General features: G+C 38.2%; 1 protein-coding gene across 1 annotated transcript in view; it reads left to right on the top strand.

The window, feature by feature from the left end:
- Nucleotides 1–244: 244 nt before the first annotated feature.
- The window catches only part of TBX18 (T-box transcription factor 18), a 30,927-nt gene continuing 5,610 nt past the window's right edge, over nt 245–25,561 (top strand). The window contains exons 1-7 of the mRNA XM_081039025.1: nt 245–1,878; nt 3,004–3,208; nt 5,379–5,480; nt 8,592–8,763; nt 15,566–15,733; nt 19,622–19,686; nt 25,425–25,519. Coding sequence (XP_080895151.1) covers nt 1,581–1,878; nt 3,004–3,208; nt 5,379–5,480; nt 8,592–8,763; nt 15,566–15,733; nt 19,622–19,686; nt 25,425–25,519 — 1,105 coding nt within the window. The 5' untranslated portion in view covers nt 245–1,580. The remainder of the gene's footprint in view (nt 1,879–3,003; nt 3,209–5,378; nt 5,481–8,591; nt 8,764–15,565; nt 15,734–19,621; nt 19,687–25,424; nt 25,520–25,561) is intronic.

A 25,561-nucleotide genomic window follows, 5' to 3' on the forward strand; every position in this document is an offset into this window, starting at 1 on the left:
AGAGAAGTTAGGGATTATAGGCAGCCAACAATTGTGGAGGTTGAATTGAGCGAGGGAGAAGAAAAATAATCGTTTGTCGTCTATTGTATACCAAAGATTTCAGAGTAATATGCATCATGAATGTTAGTCCACAAGAGATTTGCTTTATGTACAGCAACCCGTTTTTTGTTAATCCTGACCAAGAGTAGAGTTGAGATTGCAAACGGCTGTATAGATATACGTTCATCATTATTTTTTTAAAAAGCGTTGTTCTTTAAACAAATTGTTTTAAACAAACAAGTTGTCCCTTCTTAAAAGCCCGAGGGAAAAAAAAGATGTGACAAACTGTCCAAAGCAGGACAACAAATATGAAATTAAATTACAGAGATATTTAAAAACACAGCAATGGGAAATTTTATGGCATCTTAAAACTCATTTCACTTTGCGAAGTTTTTAGGGGTTTTAAAATCAAGTCCTTATTATTGAAGACATACAGAATTAAAATCCCACGACCTACGTTTTTCATTAACTTAATGCTTCTAAAGAAAAGGGAGGCTCCAAGAAAGGGCATACTTTTACTAACCAGTTCACATGAGGGTCTGAGCTTATTTTGGTCTCCTAAATATAAAGGATTTAAATATATCATGAATTCTCACTCCCTCCCCAAGAAAAATCCACCAACTAAAGCATAAACAAACAAACAAGTACGCCTAGTGTTATGCCGGGCACAGAGTGAGCAGAGGAATGTTTGAATGAGAAAAGATGGGCCCAGTGGATGTGAATTCTCTTCACACGTCAACATGTTCCGAGTTGTAGCAATATAAAGTGATAGGGAGTGGGACGGGACTTAAAGGTTTTTAAAAGATTCTTGATATTCTAGCTTGGTGATCATCCCGATTTAAAGTCAGAAGCCTTAGCGGTTCCGGGTCCTGGTGAGTTAAGCTGGAGATTGGGCTGGACAGGGCTATTGGAAGCAAGACCGACGCGGTTGTGCGCCCAGGGTTGGCACATCCGAGCCAGACGGCGGCGCTTTTCGCTCTAGGTTTTTTGCGACCTTGTAAGGAAGTGGGCGCGGGCTGCACGGCGTCGGCGCTTTCTGATTGGTCAGCCTTCTCGGTGATTGACAGGGACACGGACTCCACCCCCTCCGCTTTATTGACACTAATGAGCAAGTTCTTCCCACCGCTCTCCTGACTGGAAGTGCTGACAGATCAAGGCAACAAATTTCAATTACAATCCCTAATTTGTGTCCGCAGAGTGTTTTTTACCCATGTTAGTCCTTTCTGGCGCATCAGTCGAGTCAGATCTTGGAACAGCAGGAAGAGGTGGAAGGGGTGGGAGCGAAGGAGTGCATCATTGAGCGCGCGAGAGACCGAGGAAAGGAAACTTGGCGGGCGCGTCGCTGGTGCCTCGGATCCCCACACAAGCGAGAAAGAGGAAACACCAAATTTGTTTTTGCCCGTGGCGGGGAAGGGGACAGCTCTCGGCCTGCGGGAAGCCCCAAGAGTCGTTCAAATTTTGGTGGGGGAAGGAGAGCGAGTGTGCGCGTGTGCCGCGTGAGTGTATATGAGCGAGGGGCGGGTGGGCGCCGGGCGGCGGGGATGGCCGAGAAGCGGAGGGGCTCTCCGTGCAGCATGCTAAGCCTTAAGGCGCACGCCTTCTCCGTGGAGGCGCTGATCGGCGCGGAAAAGCAGCAACAGCTTCAGAAAAAGCGGCGGAAGCTGGACGCCGAAGAGGCGTCCGGGGCTGTAGATGACCGAGGCTGCAGCCGCAGCGGCGAAAAGAGCTCCCCAGAGGGAGACGAAGGCGCTGCGCTCCCACCGCCGGCTGGGGCGGCATCCGGGCCCGTCCGAGGCTGTGCAGACCTGGAGCTGAGCTGCGGCGCCCGCGAAGCTGCGGGTGAGTCGGCCCCTTTCCGCCCAACTTCTCTGCGACGCGTCCCCTCCCAGCCAGCCAGGTCCTGCCCTCCAGCCCGGCCGCGGAGAACCTGAACTTCCACGAGTCGTCGGCGTGCGCGAGCGCGGCGTCCCTACGCGTCCGAGGCAACTCCACCACTAGCGCCTTGGCCGTGGGTGTCAGGGCGCAAAGCTCGCTGCTGCCCTGGTCGCTCTCGCCGCGCCACTCGTGTCACCCTCCAGACGGTTAAAACGCAGCTCCCAGCCTCGCGTCTCCTGCTGCCGCCGCCCGGTCGGCGATCCGCACTCTCAGCCGCTGCCGTTGGCTCCGTTCGGCCGTGCGGAGCGGTGCTTTCCGCATCGGCCTCCCTTGGGGGGGGGGTCCAGCCTTTGGGTGCTCTTTTTTTCTTTCCTAGCTTTTAAAAGCGTGGAGGTGGAGGGAGCGATGGTATAACCCGCCCCCGCCCCAACCGGAACGAAAGCCCTACACCGTTTGGGCAAACCAGGAAGAGGGCGGCGTGTTTGCAAACGTGGTTTCCCGAAGGGTAACTGAACCGTTCCCTTTCCCTCCGCTATTGATTCCCGCTGCCAAGACAGACAGCGACCGTGGGCTTGCTTTTTGCGCTTGTTTTTGGCCCTTCACTGCTTGGCCAGGGCGGCCGGGGAGTTCGGCGGGAGCGGAGCCCGAAAGCTTTCTGGAGGGTGCCGCCGGCCCAGCCCAAAGCCAGGCGCTCCGGCCGCCTGTTACGAACGGAGGCCCCAGCGCTTGGGCCCGCGGGCCGGGCGCTAAGCACGTTTGCTGTGCTCTGGGGGGCGCGGGCGTACATCCGGGACCCGGCGGCTGCGCGAAACATATTTTGGGGCCTTGATCTGGCGGAGGCGGGGAGTCCCATACGCGGCCCGCTCGCCTCTCCAGGACTCGGGACCTGAGGGTTGAGCTTCCCTTAGACGGGCAGTGCGGGTGTTCCACCGCAGACCTGTTTGTTAGAAGGACCCGACGGCAGAGAAGCTGCCCCTTTGCTCCTGGTCCCTTTTTCTCTCCTGAGCCACCCTCCCGCGGTCCATCTCCCCATCAGGATTCGCCTCTTGAACTCTCACCGGTTGCCCCTTTCTACCCTTTGCTGCGCAGGCGGCTGCGAGGACGGCTTCCTGCAGGGCGCTTCGCCACTGGCGTCCCCGGGAGGCTCTCCGAAGGGTTCCCCAGCGCCCGCCCTGGCCAGGCCCGGGACCCCGCTGCCCTCGCCGCAGGCCCCGCGGGTAGATCTACAGGGAGCTGAACTCTGGAAGCGCTTTCACGAGATCGGCACAGAGATGATCATCACCAAGGCGGGCAGGTAAAGGGCGATCTGGCAAGAAAGGCCCCCAGCCCTGGCCGCAGCGCGCCCCTCGGGTGGCTGACGAAGAAGAAGGGCCTGCAGCGCGGTGGGGTCTCTGGTTAGCATTTTCTCACAGACAGGACAAGGTCCCGGGTAGTGGGTCCCTTTTGAAAGTGGCTTTGCCCACCTATCCCACAGTGCAGTCAGTGAGGGGCAGCCCCGCGGCTCTTGTAGGGTGCTCCGAAGAAAATCACTGTCGCCGCCACGGCGGTAGCCATTGCGATTGATACTCTGCGTGCAGGGTAGTTACAGATTCGTGGTCCTATTTACGTCTGTGCAGGCATTTATTTACGCGGTAGTTATTGTGTCTGGTTTATGGAACAAATCTACCCCCATTTGAAAACGAAGTTCACTTTTTAGAAAACCATGATTTGCTTTTTCATATTCGAGACATCTAAGTTGGTTCTTTATCTAAAGTTATCCTTGCAATGTGAGCAACAACATGAGAACGCGATGTGTTGTGCTATTTTGATATTAGACTACGATGAAAAGTTATTGCATTTCTCGGTAATGCATGCTTAATCCCTGCAAAAATGGTTACCCTGATTTTTGAAAACCAGTCTGTTTGTAGATCCACAGTTACGTAGCTAACGTTTTTTCCTACATGAAATACAACATATTAACCTAAATTTGCTGAAGAATACTAACAAACGTTTGTAAGAAGTTATAACCGTTTTTTGAAAGTGTGAAATTTGCACATCCATCAGTTAGTAAAATAAATGGATTTTGGGGCCAGATCATATTAATTTGAGGGAAGCACAGAAATATTTGCGTTTTAAAGTTTTCAGTTCATTTAGTGCAGTGAAATCTATGAATGATATCTTCCTTAAAAAGAACTTTAAAAGCACACACAACTCTTTCAGGGAGTACACATGGCAAAAACCTGGATAGCATAAAAGTATCCAAACTTATTAGAAATTACAAAAACATATTTTATTGAATCCATATGCTGCCTTCTGCATTTTCACAGAGCTATTATTAATGATCCAAATTCAGTCTTCAACAACACAAAGCAACAGTTGTCTTATAAAGGATGTAGTTAAAGACCTTTACTCTTTATCTTACAGGTGCACTGAAATAACACTAAAACAGCCAGCGTATTAAACCGTTCTCATGCCTAGTTAGGAATAATGGACTTTCTTTTTTGTGCATGAGGTCTTTAATGGCATTATTGATATAGAAAAAATTTGGTAAATAACTACTAAAATTTGCGTTATAAAGTTAAATTAGCAAAAATTAGATTAACTGGAAGGGTCCTAGACATAAATCATTAGATGGAAGTTTAAAAAAAAAGAGAAAGAACTGCTCTATTTGTTTTTTTATGTACAATAATTTGCTCTTATATTCCTTGCTATGTGCTCTTTTAAAAAGATAGGTGCATTTAGTTTACATCTCCTTTGATATGCATTTGTGGGGAGCCAACAGAAATTCGGATTTTCATTTGTCTTAATTGCAGTGTTTGGAGTAAGTGTGGTTAAATAAGAAAGCATTTTTCAGGTTATAGTGGGGGAAGGAATGATTTGGTAAATATACATTGTGTTTAGTTTCTGCTTTCAATAAAGAAGTTTTACTATACCTTTCAAATTTAGAGCAACTTTTGCACTTCACCTTTACCATGCTGCAGACAGGAAGTCCTGTCTCAATAAAGAACATATTGTTTGGTTATAGCATGGCACATTGGCTCCTTGTGGTTTTTTATAACCCTTTTAAAATTTCACATTATAATATATTTTATCACTTTTAGAAATTCAAATTTTCTATTTCTACTATTTGGAACGTTTTATTATTTCTACTATTAAAGTGAATGTGCTTATTGATTTTTGTTTTAAAAATACTTTCTTTAGTGCCTTTATTCCTGCGGTGTACAAAATTCTTATGCTCTTAGTTATACTGACATTTCAGTAAACATAGAACGCAAGTACAAGGTACAACAAATTACATTTAACAGCCTCAGTTTTGATATGTCCTGTGCTCGGATTCTTTGAATTAAATTACCAAAGTGAATGGTATAAATTTGTCCGTGTGAAAAATACAGATTCCAGAAGTTTCTTTGCTTATTCGTTCTCCATATGTAATCACAAACGAAAACAAAACCCAAACCCTCTTTCCTGCCCTCCTTTATACATAGGCGCATGTTTCCAGCAATGAGAGTGAAGATCTCAGGATTAGATCCTCATCAGCAATATTACATTGCCATGGATATTGTGCCAGTGGACAACAAAAGATACAGGTAAAGTGATCGGATGGGTACAGGAGGATAAGAAAACACTAGGATTTTGTAGGCTATGCCTATTTGATATGTGATGACTGTGATATTTGTTTCCAAAAGCCTATAGAATCCCCAGATCCATAATCCAGCACCCATCATATGCAATAGCCCAGAAGATGCCTTCTCTTCCAGTAAATGTGGAAACTTAATTTTTGTTTTGCTTTTAATAGATCCAGAAATGTCTTTAATACTTCATTGAGAACTTTTAATACTTCATTGTTGCCAAACTAAACGTGTCTTTTATATTGATTTACATTTCAATTAGAATTTTAAGAGGAAATGTAAGTAAAGCTTGTGCATAGACATCCTATTTAATGAAATGTTTTACATTTTTTGTGATTGTTTTATCTTTAAATAAATCCCCTGTATCTGGTTATATCCAAAATTGTCATTGTTTGCAGGCTTTTCCCCTTTACTTTGAGAAAATTATCGACGGAGTTTTACAATTTAGAAAAATAAAATCCCATAATTCATTATGATGTTGACATCTTTAAAGTGGTAATGAATTTGTTACCTTACTGTTGTTTTTTGATAGTTAACACAGTAATTTTTTTAAAAAACTGTGATATTTGGGTTTTGAAAGAGAATATATTTATGTAGACATCAAGTAAATTTGGAAGAGATATACATTCTTCAGTATCAAAACAGCCTTTCTTTGCTATTTTTCTTATGCAAGTAAGCGAATCAGCAATTTTTAATGATGAGGCTTTTTATTTTCTTGAAGAGTTAAAAATGCAAACATTTAAAAAAGGAGATTTTAAGTAGAAGACCAGAAAATGTTGCTCTAAATTTTGGTCTTCTTTGTTTCTGTTTTTTTTTGTTTGTTTGTTTTAATAAACACCTAGAACATTTAGTAAGTTTTTAAATGAAATCAGATTTGATTTTTATCACTTTTTAAAATTTAGGGAGTTGCTTTTTGGAAACAAGTTTATGGTGTCAAAGTATCCAGAGTTAATTAGTACAGGCACATATGGAACACTAAAAAAAATTGGTAATAAAAAGGACAGTTTTATTATGTGTGTTTTGTGTATAAGTTGTATTACTTATTTTAATTCAATAACTCATTAGGGAGTTTTGCTAAAATTATCTATTGCATAACAGAAGCTAGAAGACATTGAAGTTTTTTATTTAAATATACTTGGTTTAAAATCCATAGTCTAATGTGGGTTTTGTGCTGAGGACTATGATGTAATTCTTAATGAACTTAGAAAGTATTCCTTTATCTTCTAAGTTTGTCTCCTATTTCTTTCTCCAAATCTCTTTCATATATTTTTGATGGTTTGTTTTTCTTAACCGATTCTCATTACTTTCACGTGAAGCAAGAGCGATTTCAATTATTAATATTAAAATACCAGATTTTAAATGATCAAATTGTAAAACACAAGTTTGCTATCGCTTATATTGCTTTCCAAGAAATTTGCTTTTAGCATTTGTATTTAGAGTGTTTCACAAAGACTATGTAATAGGTGGCGTTTATTCTCTTAGTGGGTGTAGATTTTTGAATTATTCAATTTGCACACTTTTCCAAGGTTGTGATAGAGCTTATTACTTTATTTATTTTGGTAATAACACTATATCCATAGGGCAGTTGTTTTTCTTCATTTCTATGATTTACATTTGATTTTGCAAGTTTTTCAGCAGTAGTAGAAAAAATTTTTTTGCCTTAATGTCTGTTATCAAAATGTTATTTGGTCAAGTTAAAATGGTAGTAATTTATTATTAATGGTTGTAATTTATTAAAATGTAAAATTAATATTCACAAAAGCCTTTGAACTTAGAAACTTATTTATTGAAATTACATTGTACCAACTAAAGAAGTTTTTAAAAATTATTCTTAATTTTGTGATGATGAATTTTTCCCAATGAAAGGAATTAAAGAATAGAAGGCATATTGAACTCAAATAGAGCAAAGTATCTAACCATATTTGAAATAACATCTCTGAAACACCAGATATGTTATGAAAATGTTTCATGCTATTTTTAAAAGAAATTTGCATGTTGTACAGGTAGAATTCTCTGAGATTATTTGTAAATTGTAGCTTTAAATTCTATACCATATTTTAAAATACAAATGTAAGAAAAACACTTAAGTATATACAGTAATTTCATTTTCTAAGTCAGTCATTGCTATACTAGTTTTTAGTTTTTGAATTGGTATATTTTAACACTAAAATAATAATCTGAATGTAGGATTAAATATGATTTTATTACTTGAAACTTATATAAATTTATTGTTCTTAGGGTCAACATATTTGACCTACATAAACAAAGTTTTATCTCTTAATTAGAAGAGTAATATTCATTAGATATGCCATAATTTTAAAAGTTTGATGTATATTTGAATTAGTGGTATTTAAAAACTATTTACAGAATTTTTTTACTACTGTTAAGAAAGATAAATATAGGCGATAAAAGCCTACACAAACTTTAAAAATTGAACTGAATACTTTATTCTCAATTTATGTGTAATAGAATAAGAAAAAATAACTAAATGATAATAGATGAAATTTTTTTCGTATGAAAATGAAAGTTACTGAAACTTTGGAAATTTCCCCTTGACTTTCTCCTATCTATTCCATCAGCCTATATATAAGCCTAAAATGGGAAGTGTTAAAGGAAGTGGGACACTTTAAGATAGTATGACTCCCAAATATTTTTGAAATTTACTTAAAGGTGAGCTTGACCATTTAATAGTTTCTTCATGTCCATTGACTATCCAGATGAAAAATGGAAACTATCAGAATACAGACAGAATGAGTAACGTGAATAAGTGTGATTTATAAGAATTCGGATACTTGCATTTATGGTGGCGATAGCATGCATATTTTCACTAAACCCTTAACACACCACTTACTTTGAGTGGTCAATAGGTCACTGCTGCCTCAGAGAGCTGTGAAAAAGTTGTTGAAATCTTATTTTATATGCATTGGATGTAAGGAGCAAATCACTGTATTTTAGACAAAAAAAAAAAAAAAAGAAAGAATGAAAAGGTTCACGTTTTGTCTGATTCTACTGAATTGGAAATTCCAAGAAAGCAATAGTGGAGGTCCTGAGCCTTGTCTTGCCTTTTAGGTATGTTTACCACAGCTCTAAATGGATGGTGGCAGGAAATGCTGACTCCCCTGTGCCACCCCGGGTGTACATTCATCCAGACTCGCCTGCCTCTGGGGAGACTTGGATGAGGCAAGTGATCAGCTTTGACAAGTTGAAGCTCACCAACAATGAACTGGATGACCAAGGCCATGTGAGTAGATGACCTTCCTCATTCGCCACCATTGGATGGCGAATCTATATCTATATTGTGCGAGACTGAAGGGAATGAACTTGGCTAAGATCATATATTTCTGTCTTGGTTGATCAAAATGTGCATAAACTGTATCAGATCAAGGTGATACTTGCATCAGAGACTATGCCTGTAGCCAGAGTATCCTATGAAGCACTTAATAGATTAAAACTAGATACTGCGTTTGTATTGGAATGGAAGAAGCCCAGGCAGATGTTTTAGCCAAAACATTGTTTGAAATTCCATAAGGTGCTGATTATTAAACTTTGACTATGAATACTTGGGAGTTGGGTTAAATGGAATAATGATTTATTGTGTCCTGCCTGCATCCAGCTCTTTTTCCAGCTGAGGCTCATTGTTCGTCTATAATATTCCATCTGAAAGCTACCAATTGTTTTATAATGACACCTGATGTGTCAAAATATGTTACAATAATAACTCGTGTTAGTCTAAAAACTGCTGAAACATGATATGTAAGTCAAAGTCAGCCATTCAGATAATATAGTCTTTTTTAACACCTTATTAATTTTTATACAGTATTGTTTCTAGGCAAGATTACTACATTATAAGTAAGTAACTGTGGATACATGATGATTTTCATTCAAAGCTGGCATTTCTATTAGGTTTCTGTTATTTGAGAGAATTTTGATTGATGCAGGATTAAAATGCCTTTTCACTAGTTCATCATACATAAAATGAATACCAATTAGTTCATTTCTCAAAGGGGTGACAGAAAGATAGCATATTTATGAGCAAAACTTTTAAAACAAAATGCAAACTGTCACAAACTGGTAATACTGTGATGACAGGATATGATTTGCAAGTTGCTAGACAATAACTTAAGCAACTGACCTTACTGAAAACATTCAAGTACAAATTTCATTGTGATTCAAATGCAGTATCTAGACTTTAAGACACATCTATCTTACTTTGCCAGTGCTTTTGTTTATTTGTTGCCTTTTATGATTTAAAACAGAATCAGAAAGGTAGCATAGTAGATTTCACTTCTGAATCCAACTTCATGCCCTATATTTTAGTGCATGACTTCATTTCTCTTCTTTTTATTCTTTATTTACACAGTCAAGTTGTTCCAATTATTTTTCACTTGATTTCAATGAAAGAACACTAGCTACTTCTGTCTCATTGAAGGAACTGAGCCAGCATGCCCATTGAGGGATCTTTTATTGTTTTGGAATAGAAAAATTAAAAATGTCATCAAGTGCTACTTGTTTTAAAAAGCTTAAATATACTCTACTTTTCTGAGTTCTACAGTTTGAGAATATACCTTTTAAAGAGATAATTGGGTCTCAAACCTATATACTGTCATATACGAGGTACAAACTTCTTTTTCATAATTTAATATAGTTGTCTTATAATTCTCATTCTTTCAGGTAAAGTTTCTAGATGTACTTCTATGTCTAATATCTATAATACTAGGTATAAATCTAGTAATTTATCTACTTATATGATTTTAACTTTGTAATTTCACCAGACTTTATTTAAAACAGTATTCTCTAGAGAAACAGAAATAATAGGATGTGTGTGTTTGTGTGTGCATACACACACATAGATAGAGAGATTGAGAGATTGAGAAATAGAGATAGAGATTAATCGATAGAGAGAGAGACAGAGACAGAGACAGAGACAGAGAGAGGGAGAGAAGGAATTAACTCATGCAATTTTGGGGGCTGGTAGGTACAAAATCTACAGGGCAGATTGGCAGGCTGGAAACCAGGAAAGAGCTGATGTTGTAGCTCAAGTCTGAAGACAGTCTGGAGGCAGAATTTTCTCTTCCTCAGGGACTTCAGTCTTATTTTCTCAAGACCTTCAACTGATTGGATAAAACCTACCCACATTATGGAGGGTAATCTGCTTTGCTCAAAGTCTATTGATTTAAATGTTAATTTTATCTAAAAAGTATTTTTCATAGTAACATCCAGACTGGTGTTTGACCAAATATATAGATACCATGGCCTAGCAAAGTTGACACGTAAAGTTAATTATCACACAACATTTGTTTAAAACACAAAAGAATAGAATACAAATTGAAACTCCGGTGTAAATAACTAAATAACATTATATTTCACTATTAGGAAAAACAAAAAACATGTCAGAAAACAGGCAAAATCCAGAGAAGTGTGTCATCTGCCAGTGAAATCTTTCTTTTAAGGTTGTGGCAGGATGTAATACTTTAATAAAGGGAGGTAATTAATGTGTATGGGGAACAAGGAGAGAATGATACGTATCTGTGCCCTTTAGAAGCAAGGAAATTGCCTTTGCAAATGGTAAAAAATGTATCTATCAGTTAATACTAGAGGAGAATGGAGGAAAAATTCTCTTATTTATTTAAAAAACATATTTTTACAAACATCTTTGTAAAATGTATTAAAAGATAAAAAGCCATAGTCTTTGCCGTCGGTGATCTTCTAGCCTAGATGGAGAGAAGACATGCACACAGGTAATAACACTGTCTACTCAGAGAAGTACAGATGCCACATTATTCCAACCAGGAGAGACTGGGAAGGCTTCATAAAGAAACTGTTGTTTTCATTTACTCAGTTTGATGACTCCAAATGAGGTTAGATTAGAGACTAGGAATCTGTTTCTTATTCTGTTGTTGATGTGATTCAGATCCTAGGAACACCCTGATGGTACGCTTCCCGTGAGCTTTCTAATTCAGTTGTCCCATTCCTCGTGCAGAGACCCCACAGGGTCTCACCTCCTTGCCCTTTTATGTTGTGCCCTCTCCCCCACCACAGTTGTAAAGGAAGTGATGCTAATCTCCAGTTTATCAAATTGTAGGCTTAAGTGAGAAGTAATTTGCTAACTTGCACTCTAAATTGCTTTCTTACTTTTTTCGTGCTCTCAGTTCACAGTTTTACTTTGATAAAGATGTGTAAGTGTTCAACATAATGACTTGAGAACTCCATGTAGACCTGGGACTTTTATTAAACACAGTGATTGCAGGAATCATATTCTCACAGGGCTGTGAGTGGACCTAGAACTGCATGAGATATGAGATTATGTGTCACTGTGGTTACCCCAAAGTGACTTTTCATCTTTTCAAATGCCACGGATTGTTTAGAGTGGAATATTGGTAAGGATCTATAGTGGAAATGTCCCGCCACTCCACAGTCAATCCGAATGCTGGACTTTATAATCCATCCCTGCTTGCTCCTTGGGGAATCCTTAGCCAGCTCTATGTTGGATCCTGTGCAAACCAGGACTGGTCCTTGGGCTACCCATGTGCAGCTGGATAGCATGCTTCGGGGGTGGGGAGTATTTCCTTCTCATCACATTCACCTGGAATTTGCTGTATGGAGGGAAACATTTAGATGAGCATTTCCTTGAAGAATTAGAAGACATTTAACAGGTGCTCCTTAAACTTCAGCAAGACTCATACCTGCAGTGTTGGGGTGCTTTGGAAGAAAGCAGGGCCAGACAGCCACAGCCAGGGCACCTGTGAAAGAGTCTGTTTTCCCATCTGCTGCGGAATCATTGAGATGGAGGCACGCTAGCTCTACGTTTGTCCTCATCATCTTCTCATGTCTCATGGAGAATCTGGTGGGGAAGCAAGATACTACAGGGGAAATTGCCACACTCTTTCTAATGGAAAGAGTGTGCAACAGCTTAGAGGTTCAGCACATTCATGTTCACGGGCAAGTTGCTTTGGCTCTCTGAGGCTTGGCTTTCTCATAGGTTGTATTGGAACCAGAGAATTTTGAGTGAATCAAATGAGCTGATGAACTTGAAAGTACGTATCTGTAAGGAGTGCTTTATACACAGCATCACACCTGCAGCAAAACCAAGGCTGCCTTGCTGTAGAGCTTGTGATCTGCTGTGACTGCCTTGATTCCTACCATGTTTGTCAGTACTTGGTATCAAGGGAAATGCTGGCAGCCAAGTTTTTGTTCTCTGCTCCTCCTTGGTCCTTTGCTTGACTTGTTCCAACACTGCCATATAGGTCATCTAGAACATTTCCAGTCAGCAGGCAGTGTTTCCCTATTGATCTGTTTTATAAGGCACAGCTGGTATGTCTGTCACACTACAGGCATTTTTAGGCCCATCGGGTTGGAAATAAGTAATATCATGCTTTTTTTGACTTGAGCCTAGTGTCTCAAAAAAACATGTATTTATCTGCAAACCAATACTCTGTATTTAGGGACATAGGCCCATGTGATATCTGTGCTACTAGGTAAGGTCAAAACCAAAACAATCCTCTATCTAAACAGAATAGAACGCATGCAATATGCAGATCATAGGATTATTTGAGTTTCAGTGATGGGCATTATCATCGTGGTCTCCTCGTTTATAAGTCCAGTGATTCTCCTTGTTCAAATTGTTCTATTAATTAAGCAAAATATTATTGACTACTTGTCATTATAAGTTTGATAATTCATTAAAAAGCAAATAATGCTATGTTATAAAGATGACTTGTTTAGCATTTCCTAACAATTTCCAGAAATATACTAAATTCCTACAGATGGTACTGAAATATTATTTTGCTTGAATAATCTTCAGATTACTAGTGGCAGTTATCCTTTAATGTGCGAACATAGGCATATATCAGCTATTTCTGTACCCTACCACAATAGACCTCACCTTAAGTCATTTTGGAAATTTGGTGAGGATAGAAACAAATAAATAAAATAAAAATGTACATAGCTGTATGGAGAAATTTACTTGAGAGCACAAAAACTCCTTTTCATTGACTAGTAAGCAGAAACCCAGATCAGTTTTTGTTTCCTTCATTCCAAGTCAGTTCATTCTAGTCTTCTGAAATTGGCTATGCACTTTCTATTTGTGTAACGTGAAGCAGCTTTCTCCAATTTTTCTTCTGCTCTGGAATTTGCTGATCATTAGAATCATTAGAATTAGATCTTGCTTCTGTGTTTTTCACACTTTTTACTGACTCTCACAGCCAGACATATTTTGTATTATGACCCAGTGTGTGTGCGTGCACACACACACACACATACACACAGAAAACAATGTTTTGTAAGATAATACTTATCATTACTACAAGCAGCACACTATTCTGTACTTCATTTTATAATTTTATTTATTTAAAATATTTCTGGTAGCAACCCTGTAAATTAGTTTTGTGAGCCACTAAATGGGTTACTGAAATTCTGTCCTTTTTTAGATTTGGAATGAGATTTTTCCAGAGGTTGCAGATTTCTGTGTGTGTCCCCAGCTGATGATGAGGGCTATCGACTCCTCTTCTCCTTGCCTCATACTTATGCTGCCTCCTTTTCAACCATGTTTGGTGGGCACCATCACCAGATCTGCTATCCAGGCATTTTCTCTACTGACAGGAAATTTTAGGGTAAAAATACAAAACAAAACAAAACTAACCACTGTGCTGGTTATTACCAGAGAGTGAAGACATCCTCTTGTGGCAGCAATACAGTCTCCAGATAGAGGACTATTTGTGTTTGGCTGACCAGAATTCTGAGTTTGACTTATTAAACTGCCCGCATCCTGAAAAACGTGAGGCAGGTCAACCACTGTTTTTTTCCAAGACTTTTCTTTAAGCATTTTCCCTCTAAACTGATAACACTCCAAAACCTGCATTCAAATCATAGCTTAGGAAAGAGTGAGGCTTGTTAACTAAACTCATTAATGAATACTTGAATACAGACTCCTAGCAGCAAATAGAAAATCCCATTGGATGAGGTTATTTCTTTACCCTAGCTCCTCAACGTTGAAAGCATAAAACATGAAGAAGAAAAAGTTCACCTACCAAACCATCATCCAGAAATGATCACTGTTCATATCTTTGTAGGGGTCCTTTTTACTATTTTTATGTAGTTGTGATAAGTTTACAAACAACTTGGATCCTTTTTATCATGTAAGATTTAAAAAAAAAGCATTCCATCATGTAGTTAAAAATGTTCTAAACAGCATTAGTAATGGATGAATAATACTGTATCCCATTGTGTGGACTTTCATTTACCTAACCAGTCTACTCATGTAAGTGGTTTATAGTTTTTCCAGTTAGGAATGGTATGCTACACATCTTTGTACATGAAATGCTTTTCTGGATTTGGACTATTTCCTTAGAACGAATTCTCAGAAGTGCAATCATTGGTTAGAAGATAGTTCAACCCTATTGTCAGATTTCCCCTAGCAGAGTCTGAGAGTGCCAGCTTTTCCATCCCAGGCATCTGAGTTTTGGAAGCCTTGTTGTGGTGGAGGCATGGACTCTACACTCTCCAGACAAATCAGAGACTTCATGAGCCACAAACAAGGCAGATCCTGGGGTATCCTTAAAATTCCCTTTGACCTTGACTAGACATGTTGCAGTTATAAACAGAGGAAGAATGTTCTGTGAAGAAAACCTTGCTGTGCAAGTACTTATTTTTTAAGGGATGGTTGTAGTGGAATTTAAATAATCATTTCAATCTCACTTTCAGTTTTATTGGTTTAGACCCTGTATTCCATTCGGTTCATTATAAATAAAATGCTTATGAATTTATTTTTGTATTTTCAGATACAGAAAATTTGATGTTAAGTTCACATGGTTGTACATAGGGTTCCACCAAAATAATGATTTTCTTTTTCCTTTTGTATTTTTATGTATATCTTACAAGTAACTTTCTAGCCTTCCAGTTTTGATATACTTTATTAAACGGGCATTTCTGCATCTTTGGAATTTTTCATTTTCAACTGGGATTCATTTTACTATTAAATATTTAGTCATGGTGTTGAGATTGAGCAGACGTTCCTGATAAATTTCACTTTTCTTTCCTTGACATAGATCATTCTTCATTCTATGCACAAATACCAACCACGCGTCCATGTCATCCGAAAAGATTGTGGAGATGATCTTTCTCCCATCAAGCCTGTGCCATCTGGGGAAGGAGTGAAGGCATTCTCTTTTCCAGAAACTGTTTTCACGACTGTCACCGCCTATCAGAACCAGCAGGTATTCTTCTCAGAATTGGTATCTTTCTAGACTTTTCAGATGTAAATAGAAAACTAGCTATCCTTTCCATTGTATCTAAACATTATGAATTGACATAATGCATTTGCCATGTATGATGTCCAAGAATTGTAATAACAGTTCTTTATCCAAATAAGGCTACTCTAGTGAGGATTTCTTTAGACAAGAATGTGTCTTATGACTCGCAGTGTAGGTTTACTTTCTATTTTGAGATACTGAATCATGATGTCATAATTAAAATTAGAAAGCGTGTGTATTGCCTAGGAAATATACCTTTAGAATATGAAAAGTGAATTGTATCAGAGAGCATGGGCTTTGGTAGCTCACTTTATTTTAAAACTGTAATTTATGTGTTATGAGAAATATTTCAGAAGCATTTATCCTTTATAGTCATTTGGGGATATATACAAAAAGGGACGATTCTATCTTGAGATGGTTTAATTGTGATAGAGGGTAATGCATATGCTTATAGTTTGAAAGATCAGCAATTGTGGAGTAACCCTCTCATAAAATTAGAAATAATTTGATAAGTGAACTATTTTTTTTTCTGTGTAGGTAAGCATATGTATTTCTCTAAGGTTGTGTCAAGTAGGTGGATAAATTAATTAAGGCAATTACTTAATCCATGCAAATCTGGCCAGTTTTCATAAGAAATAGGGAAGTAGTTGAGGCTGATGTGGTCTGTGGTACATTTTTTTTAAAAGTTCAATGGTCAGCAGAATTATTTTAGGTCTCCACTTATCTTTAAATTTATATACATCTCAGTTAAAACTTTAAGGCTCTACAATCTCTCAGTTGTGGTTTCTGTTGTTTTCAAGCTTCTTCGGAGACTTGGATCCTGTCCTGTGTGTCCCCCCTTAGGGTGGAGAGGCTCACTCACTCTCCTCTGTGTGGAGATGCCAGGCCCACAGCTGAAGCTGTCTTGTCGTCTCACACTCACTTGTCACGCTTTTATGCAGGCTTTTAGAAAGCAACAGGAAATTAATCTTTCGAAGGGCTGGATGTAATTAGGAAGATATTCTTAAAGTATGTTTAGGGCAGAAAATAATTTTTTTTGTTTTTTAGGAAAAATATGATGCATGAGTAGAAAAGAGTAGTCATTTAGTACCTTTTAAACAAACCCAATTCATCTCCTCTCTCTCTCTCTCTCTCTCTCTCTCTCTCTCTCTCTCTCTCTCTCTCAACATGCAAAAATTAACTGCAAATATGTATTTTCTCCCAGCATCTGTGATGTAATACATGAGATGCAGTGGGTTTTCAGTACATGTTGGTGACTAACACCAATTAACAAATGTTGACAAATTGATTAAGAGTGTGGAAAAATTAGAAGAAAGGAAATTGGTAATTATAAAATGCAGTCATGTTCATTTTTTTACTTCCCAGCTACTATTTTGAGGAACTTGGTGGTTAACAAACAGCATGGGCTCTAAAACCTGGGGTCCCAGCCTAGTTCTACCACTAAGTAATTTCATGATCATAGGAAACTTAAGTCTCGGTTTAAAAGAAAACATAAAATTGGGATAATAATTACGTATAAGTTGCTATGAGAATTACATGCAATAATATACATCAAGCTCTTAGCACAGCATACATGGTATACATTCAATAGGTGTGATGTCAGTAATGAAAATAATGATAATAGTAATGTGCTATATCTATTTATACAAGGCACCATTGTATAAATCTGTACTCTTTTTAAACATACTATTTTAAACAAACATTTAAATTATTTAACATTATTTAAACATTACTTAAATGAACAGAGCATTGAACTATAATGAATTATAAAGAATTTCTTCAATGAGAGAGTGACAGACATGGTGAATCAATTAGCAAACCTTTACATTGTGTCATTTATGATGTAGTTTTATTCACATACTAGGACCATATCATATCAAACATATGTATCTCAGGAGTTACCTGGCTGATTGGAGGATGGCTAAGAGCACACATAAGACAATATAGAGGGATTGCAGATGACTTTCCAAACAGGCCTTTCTTTTTTATTTTACTTTATTTTATTTTTTAAATTTTATTGGGGAATATTGGGGAACAGTGTGCCTCCCCAGGGCCCACCAGCTCCAAGTCATTGTCCTTCAATCTAGTTGTAGAGGGCGCAGCTCAGCTCCAAGACCAGTGGCTGCTTTCAATCTTTAGTTGCAGGGGGCACAGGCCACCATCCCATGCAGGAATTGAACCGGCAACCTTGTTGTTGAGAGCTCACGCTCCAACCCACTGGGCCCCCCCAGAGATACCTTTCTTTGCCTTTGTGTTATCCAACAGTGTTTGTTTGTCTTTAGCCAAAATGGTACAGTCAGAAGTATGTTAATTAACTTTGTAGATTCCACTAAGCTAACAAACGTAGGAAACAAACCATGATATACTTCTTAGAAAATAGGAGGTAGAACCATACAATTGCACTCATATGTGGGATATAAAACAGAAAGAAACAGACGAGCAAACAAACAAACAAAAACTGATAGACACAGATAACAGTATGGTGGTTACTAGAGAAGAAATAGCGATAGAGGGAGGATGAAGAAGGTAAAGGGAGTCAAATGTATGGTGATGGAAGGAGAACTGACTCTGGGCGATGAAAACATAATGTAATATACAGATGGTATATTATAGAATTGTACACTTAAAACTTATATAATCTTATTAACCAATGTCACCCCTATTAATTTAATTTTTAAAAAATAAAATAGGCCTGTAAATTCCTCTGGGCAAAGTAGAGATCGTGTAAGAAATAGATAGAATATTGTTTATTAATGTTAATTTCAAGATGATATAACTAAAAAAAAATTGTTTTTAATGGAGACAACTAGACCATTTACAAAAATTTTCCCCCCAAATCTTAGGGTCTTAGTAAGCCAAAAGCTAGTGGATCAAATATATGGCGATGGAAGGAGAACTGACTCTGGATGATGAACACACAATGTGATTTATAGAGGATGTAATACAAAATTGTATACCTGGAATTTAGGTAACTTTACTAAAAATTGTCACTCCCAATAAACTTTAATTAAAAAACAAACAAATTAGAACTGTAGTTAAAATTAAAATATCATTTATTTCTATTACATGTATAATATTTAATCCCATTAGCACTTTCGAGTAGTGGTTACCTCTGGTTAGACATTACTATATTGCTCTGACGAGGTCAGGACTCCACAGATAAAAGAGGAAAGAGTAAAACTTTTGGATGACTGCCATAAAGATGGTTCAAGGAGAGATAAAGAAAAATAGAGGCAGAAAAGTGAAGGAGTGTATGTGACCTAATTCTGAAGAAGAGAAGGATATATAGGAGCTTAACAACATTCAAGGATATAAATGACTGTTAAATAGAAGTTGGATATTAGCTGTTTCCCATCACCACAATTGCAAGAGAGACAGTATTAAACCATGTGACAGAGTTAAGGAGAAGAACTTTAGTACAGAGATATTGTCAAACAAAGGGCAAGTATTCAAAAGACTATTCAGAATCTTTTCTAGGGATATTAAGAGCAAAACTAAATTTATTTATTTACAGAGTTTAAGTAGGGGTGGGGGAATGTCTTTTTTATAGCATATGAATGCCTCGATGATACTTGAAATTTTCTTCTAGCTTTGCTGCTAAGATAATAAATTATCTGGGCAACGAGAGAGGAACACAATAGAATCCTTTGACACTTAATTTTGGAATTAGTTGTAGTTCTTCCATTTTTTTTTGTTTGTTTATTTATTTATTTATACTTATTTACTGATTTATTTTTAATTTATTGGGGTGACAGTTGTTAGTGAGATTACATAGATTTCAGGTGTAACTTCCAGTTTTTAATAACCTTATTTAGAATAAAATTTGATACGATTTTTTTTCCTGCTCCGCAGATTACTCGTCTGAAGATAGATAGGAATCCGTTTGCCAAAGGCTTCCGAGACTCTGGGCGTAACAGGTAAGTCTTAGTGAAGAACATTCTGGCTGTGATAAACATATTTAATTTTTTTATTGTGAATTTTCCATTACAAAGTAAACAGTTGAATTTACTGATGTGGTTTTGAAATCATTTTTGATGAGGATTTAAATTTGTTAAAACTGTTGAGCCTTGGCTGTAACTCATTTTTAGATGCAGTGTTGTGACCTGCCCATTCTTAAGGTGAACTTCGATGTGTAATGCTGGGGTGAAAATGGAAGTTCTCGGGGTGTACAGTGCAGCAGCCACCTTTGAAGGAGCCTTGAAGAAGCCTGTCATTACGGGTCCTGGGGCCTCAGTATTTTCTCTGCATCTGCTCTTGGTTTAGAATTTGCTTAGTGATGTCCAACTATCTACTGATTCTATCTTCGGAATATGACAGGGTCTCTGGTTCCCTCAGATTTCCAACGAGAATGTGAAACTACTCCCCATTGCCAAGAGAGCTGATGTTCTTTAGTTTCCAGATTTGTCTTGGCTCTGCTGACAGCCATACACTTGTTTATTTTTTCTGTGTGTCGTGTTTTATGGTTGTACTAAGTGGGAGAGCTACAATAATGAATTCTACTCTATTACTTTTATCAAAAAGCAGATCACCCTAGCCTGTGTGCCAAGAGCTTTTGAATTTATTGATATGATTCTATTCCAATATAGTTTGGTGCAACGTTTTCTAAAATAACTGTTGATAGTAGCAGAGAGTAATAACAGACTAACGTTCTCCAGATGCCTTTTCAGGGTAAGGCTTTGACTTAAATGTTTTTAAAAGCATTTTATTTTTAAAAAGAAATATTTGAGAAAGTTTTTATTACTTTACTCCAGAAATGATTCTGATACTCCTTGAAAACTTGGTATTGATAGGCCTTGTCTATATGAAGTTGAAATTTCCAATTATCTTATTTTAGGAACAATTTCATTTAAAATTGTAGAAAGAAACAATCAGGTAGTAGTCCAGATTTTCAGTTCTTTCTGCTGATTAATTGGGCCAGATAGGTGTAAGCAGAGATCTTTTCTCAGAATACACTCAAGTCCTTGAAAGACTTGATTTCATCTTCCTATGCAATGATATTGTTTAAACACTATGCAATGTGAGGACTAAAATGCAACTGAAGTGCTTTGAACACTAAGCTTGTAACTTAGTGCAGGTAGACCAACAACAGGGCTCCCTTCTGAAACTCTTCTCTCTGTAGGAAGGTTTGCAGGTATTCCTACTCTGTTGCCTGCTGTATGGAAATTATTCTGTCATTTTAGATGTCTGTTTCAGTGTGGAGAAAAACTTTGCTTGGCTATTGTTACATTACATTAGCTCCTGGTTAACTTTGCTTTTCAGAGGAGTTTCTGAAAGTTGAATAATTTAGTAACTGAGATGGTCCCTGGTGAGGTGACTAAAGGGAGCCTTTGGGAGGACTCCTTTTCTACCTTGACAAATATTTTGGTGGAATCTTCTTGTGTTTTTGGTTTTAGCAGAATAGTATTTATCCATTTAAGAGTTTTGCATTAATTTCACAGTTCGTGGTGTTTTTGTTTTTTTTGTTTCGTTTTTTTTTCTCAGCAGAGAGTACATTTATTAAAACTCACTGAAACTCTGGGAGGATAGCACTGAGGCTTGGAGAGTATACAGCCAGGAATTCTGTTCAAGCTCTCCCGTAGGATTCCTCTAGCAAAGACCTCACTGCTGTTGACAGATCACACTGCTTGTACAGCGTTCTTTTATTTTTGAAGCAATAAATTTAAAAATATTTTAAAGGCATATTTTGGGTAGATAATAATAGTGAATAAACCTACAAATGGAAGTGAGATGATAAGACCCATTTGACAGGTTTTCAGAAAGCATGTCAGCATAATGAAAAGATATGTCAGCGTAATGAAAAGGCATTTGGTTTTTTAAAATTTGGTCAGTGAAAAAAAAATCAGTGGTATTGGTGAAAGTGAACTACTGCGCTTCTTGTTTGGTATCAGGAGGTCAAAATGTTGGGTTTAATATGAATATTGTCCTTCCCTTCGGCTGTTTCAAGAGTATATAGGCTTGGCATCCATAGTACTTTACTACTATTTTTTTCCTGACTCTAAAACTTTCAGTTTCTACTGGATTTACAGAACATATTGAATTACGTTATAACACTTTTTAAATTTTTCTAAAACTTAAAGTTTTAATTTTGCTTCAAATGTATAAACAATATCTTAGTACAGGAAAAACACGTTAAGCCTCTATGTAGCTTTCTTGTTGGTGAAATGAATAGTTTCACTTTTTTCTTATTGAAATTATTTTTTCTACTTCTCATATATAAGCTTTCCAGTGCTCATTTGGAATGCTAAATGTCTGTAAATCAATATTCCCGATTTAAAAATATCTGATTTTAACATTTTCCATTGATAAATACAAAAGACACTTATCTGGAGAAGAAAGGATTTAGTCAGCTTTAAAGATTTCTAATTTATGTATTATTTTCCGTAAAAAAGAGCCTAAGTTACATGTAAGACTTGGAGGGTACATTGGTGTTTGGGGCCTGGGGGAGGCCTGATATTTTTTATATATTAGTTGAGAAGGAAGCCCATGAGAAAAAATTCAGTATATTTTTTTACTACCCCTGGTTCTGTTTTGTGGTTGTCATTGCTTTCTAATACAAATTCTGTTTTTATTTTTCCTCACACATGAAATAAACAAATCAAACAGGACAAGAAATGAACATGGACTTGTGATTTTTTAAACTTTATAAAACAATTTGCTTTAATTAAAAATTATCCCTTCCTAGCTATTTATGGTTCTACAGCCTATTTTATAGAAATCAGTAGCTTTAGCCCTTAAAAGCTCTCCTGCAAGACATTTGCTACGTGAAAGAGAATTTATGTGCTGAGAATAGTTTCATTCTTCAGTTAGGCCTTAGGTTTGACCCTATAAAATTTTTTACTCAGGAAGGTACAAAAATTTCTTCTCTTTAAATACTTCAGGAAAAACATAACCATTTTACTAAATAAACTTGGCCATTTGATAGCATAAATTAGGGTGGTGATAAAATGTGGAAATTGTTCAAAGGCATCTTGTATAAATTATCGCCTTGGCTACACTCCTGCAGGAGGTGCCTTTTATCTTTTCTTTAACTAGACGGGAAAAGTCTCCATTACTGGAGAAAATGAAGGCTTTTTTAAAAAAGTCCAGATTCAGCTAATAAATATTTTATAACTGTTTCCTGCAAAATATCTGAAATTCTTTTTGGAACTTGCAGTGTGAAACAGCAGCCTGAAGAAAAATGTCGATAGCTCCAAATCAGATCACTTGTAGATATGCCACCTTCAGAACATCACTATAGAGCTTAGGGTTCTATGTTTGGCGTGATCAATGACTTCTCCCCAAGAGTTTAGCCTATAGATTTGCGTTTGAAACGTACTAAATTTTACACTGCTAAAGCAAGTAATGCAATAATGCTCATCTCTGCAGTTAATACATTTTTAAGTCCAGTGGCTGCTCATTAATTACCTCTTAGTAAGTTTCCCTTGAGACCACTTCTTTACCACTTTGGTATCTTTAATATTTAAAGCTGTGATTACTAAAACTCACATATGTGATAATAAAGAAGCAGTTTTATATTAAACTGTGTCCTGACATTCTTTAGCATTTAAAAAAGCTTGTTTCTAGAAAGTCATACAGATTTAGTATTAGTACAAGCTAAATATAGTGTAATCAACTAAACAGCACCTAGTATTCATTAGTCGAATATTAAATGCAACCTGCAGGCTATGTGGAGTTTGGGGACTGACTGGGCTACCAAACTCCTCCCCCCTCACACACACAAATTAATTCTTAAACATACATAAAATATTACTGAGTAGAGTGATCTTGGATTTGGCTTGTGGTCAGCCACAGATATGATGTCTGGTTTGGGAAAAATTAATTGCAAACAACTTTAGAGCTAGGAGAGGATTCAGAGCTTTTGGCTTTTGTATTCTAATCCTCACTTTGTGGAAAACTGAAGTCCAGGGAGGTTAAAACATCACATAGTGAGCTTTAGTGAGTTGCAGTCACAGTTCAGTTCTCCTGACCCTCAATCCAGTTTCCTTACCACTAAACAGTCTTCTCTCTGTGGCACACTGGTTATATCTGCAGCCAGATTCTGCGCTTCAGTCTCAGTGAGGCCCAGGTAAGGCATATGCAGTTCCACTCTGTGTCCTGCCCTCCCCTTTGGCAGCCCCCTACTAGCACCTGTGTGGGGCTGGTGATGGCTCTTTGAATTGCTTCCAGAGCAGCACCCCTCTCAACCGGTGACTTCAGAAATGGGTCAGATCCATGTATGGACTCAGGAGGATGCTTTGCATGCATCACATCATCCATCCACACACAGCTGTCTCTTCTTATCATGGAGACAGGGTGGTCATGCTCCTTATGGATTCATGACAGAAGCCCACAAAAAATGGAGTCTGTACTCTGAACACTTGAAGGAAGGAAATTCAGTGTGTAAAACCTTAGGACGAAACAACAGGTCATGTGAGATGGTTTTATCCACACACATCACTTACCACTGGTGTTTAGAGAGCTTTCAGCATGTTGTGTAGTTGGTGTGACTCAATCAGGGGAGGGGTGTTTCCTCTATTCTTAGTTCATAGTTCATGATTTAGGGATGCGGGGAATCCAGAGGAGGTAGCACTTTGAGTCTAAGCTATTGAGGATAGACCCTATCTTTGATACCTGTACTAAATACAGATTATCTGTGTTAAATAAAACAGTATCTGACAATCACAAGAGATATCTGAATATTGATTGACACTCAGGAAGCAGCCATTTCCTACAATGGAGCTATGTGTTTCAGGTTGTTTATGGCTGAAGTGGTAGCAGGAAGTATGGTGAGGTCTTGAGAATGGATTAGTTGAGTGAAGGGCCTCATTTCCAGAACAGACAGGACTTAGTTATCTGATGTAAGGAGTGGATGACTTTGAATCACTTATGGTAGAGGATACATATGTTTATATATGTATTTAGAATAGTTGACCTTGTTTAAAATATGCGTGTATCGTGTAAATAGTCCATAAGCAATTTATCCTGTCTCTTTAAACATCAATCCATTAAGTGTATGCAGGGACTTTAAAATAATGTTTGATGCTAATGCTAGCTCCATATAGCTTACTATCCTCATGTTCCTGCTGTCCACCTGCACACTGGACTGAGAGGCCGGTGCTGCCTCTGAGACCCCCTGTTGCTGGAGGGATCCCACCTTGGCCACCCTGGAGATCATGTCCCCAAGAGATAAATCAGTTTTCTTTGGATGAGTGCTCTTCTAAGCTCGTTGCCAAGGCACCAAATGATGGGCAGAAAAGAGGTGGCATGCTTTTGTGGCAGAAGCTTCCTCACCAGAGGGAGAAATAATGGAACAGGGAGAGAGGATGGGTTCCAGATCATAGCAGAGCCTTGGACTCACATCAGCTAAGATGGCCAGCTCTTCATCTCAGCTTCTTAGCCCGAGGGGACAGCTTTTTATCCTCCAAGTTCCGCTTAATTTTCTGAGAATGTTAAGAGGACTTCTTGGGTGGTTTCCATCCTCTTGTGCTCCTGGTGACGGAATGGTAGCCCATCTCTGAAGCATTTCTTTCTGCCAGTGCCAAACTGCTAACCAGCCAATGTGGGGGGCACTGTCAACACCACCAGTGTTTTCTGAGCTGCTTATTACTGAGGAAAGCTCCAATGCTCCTAACGAAGCTTCTTTTGTCCACCCCCCCATCCTGATACTTCCGTTTAGAATGGGCTTGGAAGCCCTTGTGGAGTCGTATGCATTCTGGAGACCTTCACTACGGACTCTCACCTTTGAAGATATTCCTGGAATTCCCAAGCAAGGTAAATCACAGAGTCTTCGGGTCATATACACAGCCAGTTCCT

The sequence above is a fragment of the Rhinolophus hipposideros genome (assembly GCF_964194185.1).
Source record: "Rhinolophus hipposideros genome assembly, chromosome: 3".
In the NCBI taxonomy this organism is placed as follows: domain Eukaryota; kingdom Metazoa; phylum Chordata; class Mammalia; order Chiroptera; family Rhinolophidae; genus Rhinolophus; species Rhinolophus hipposideros.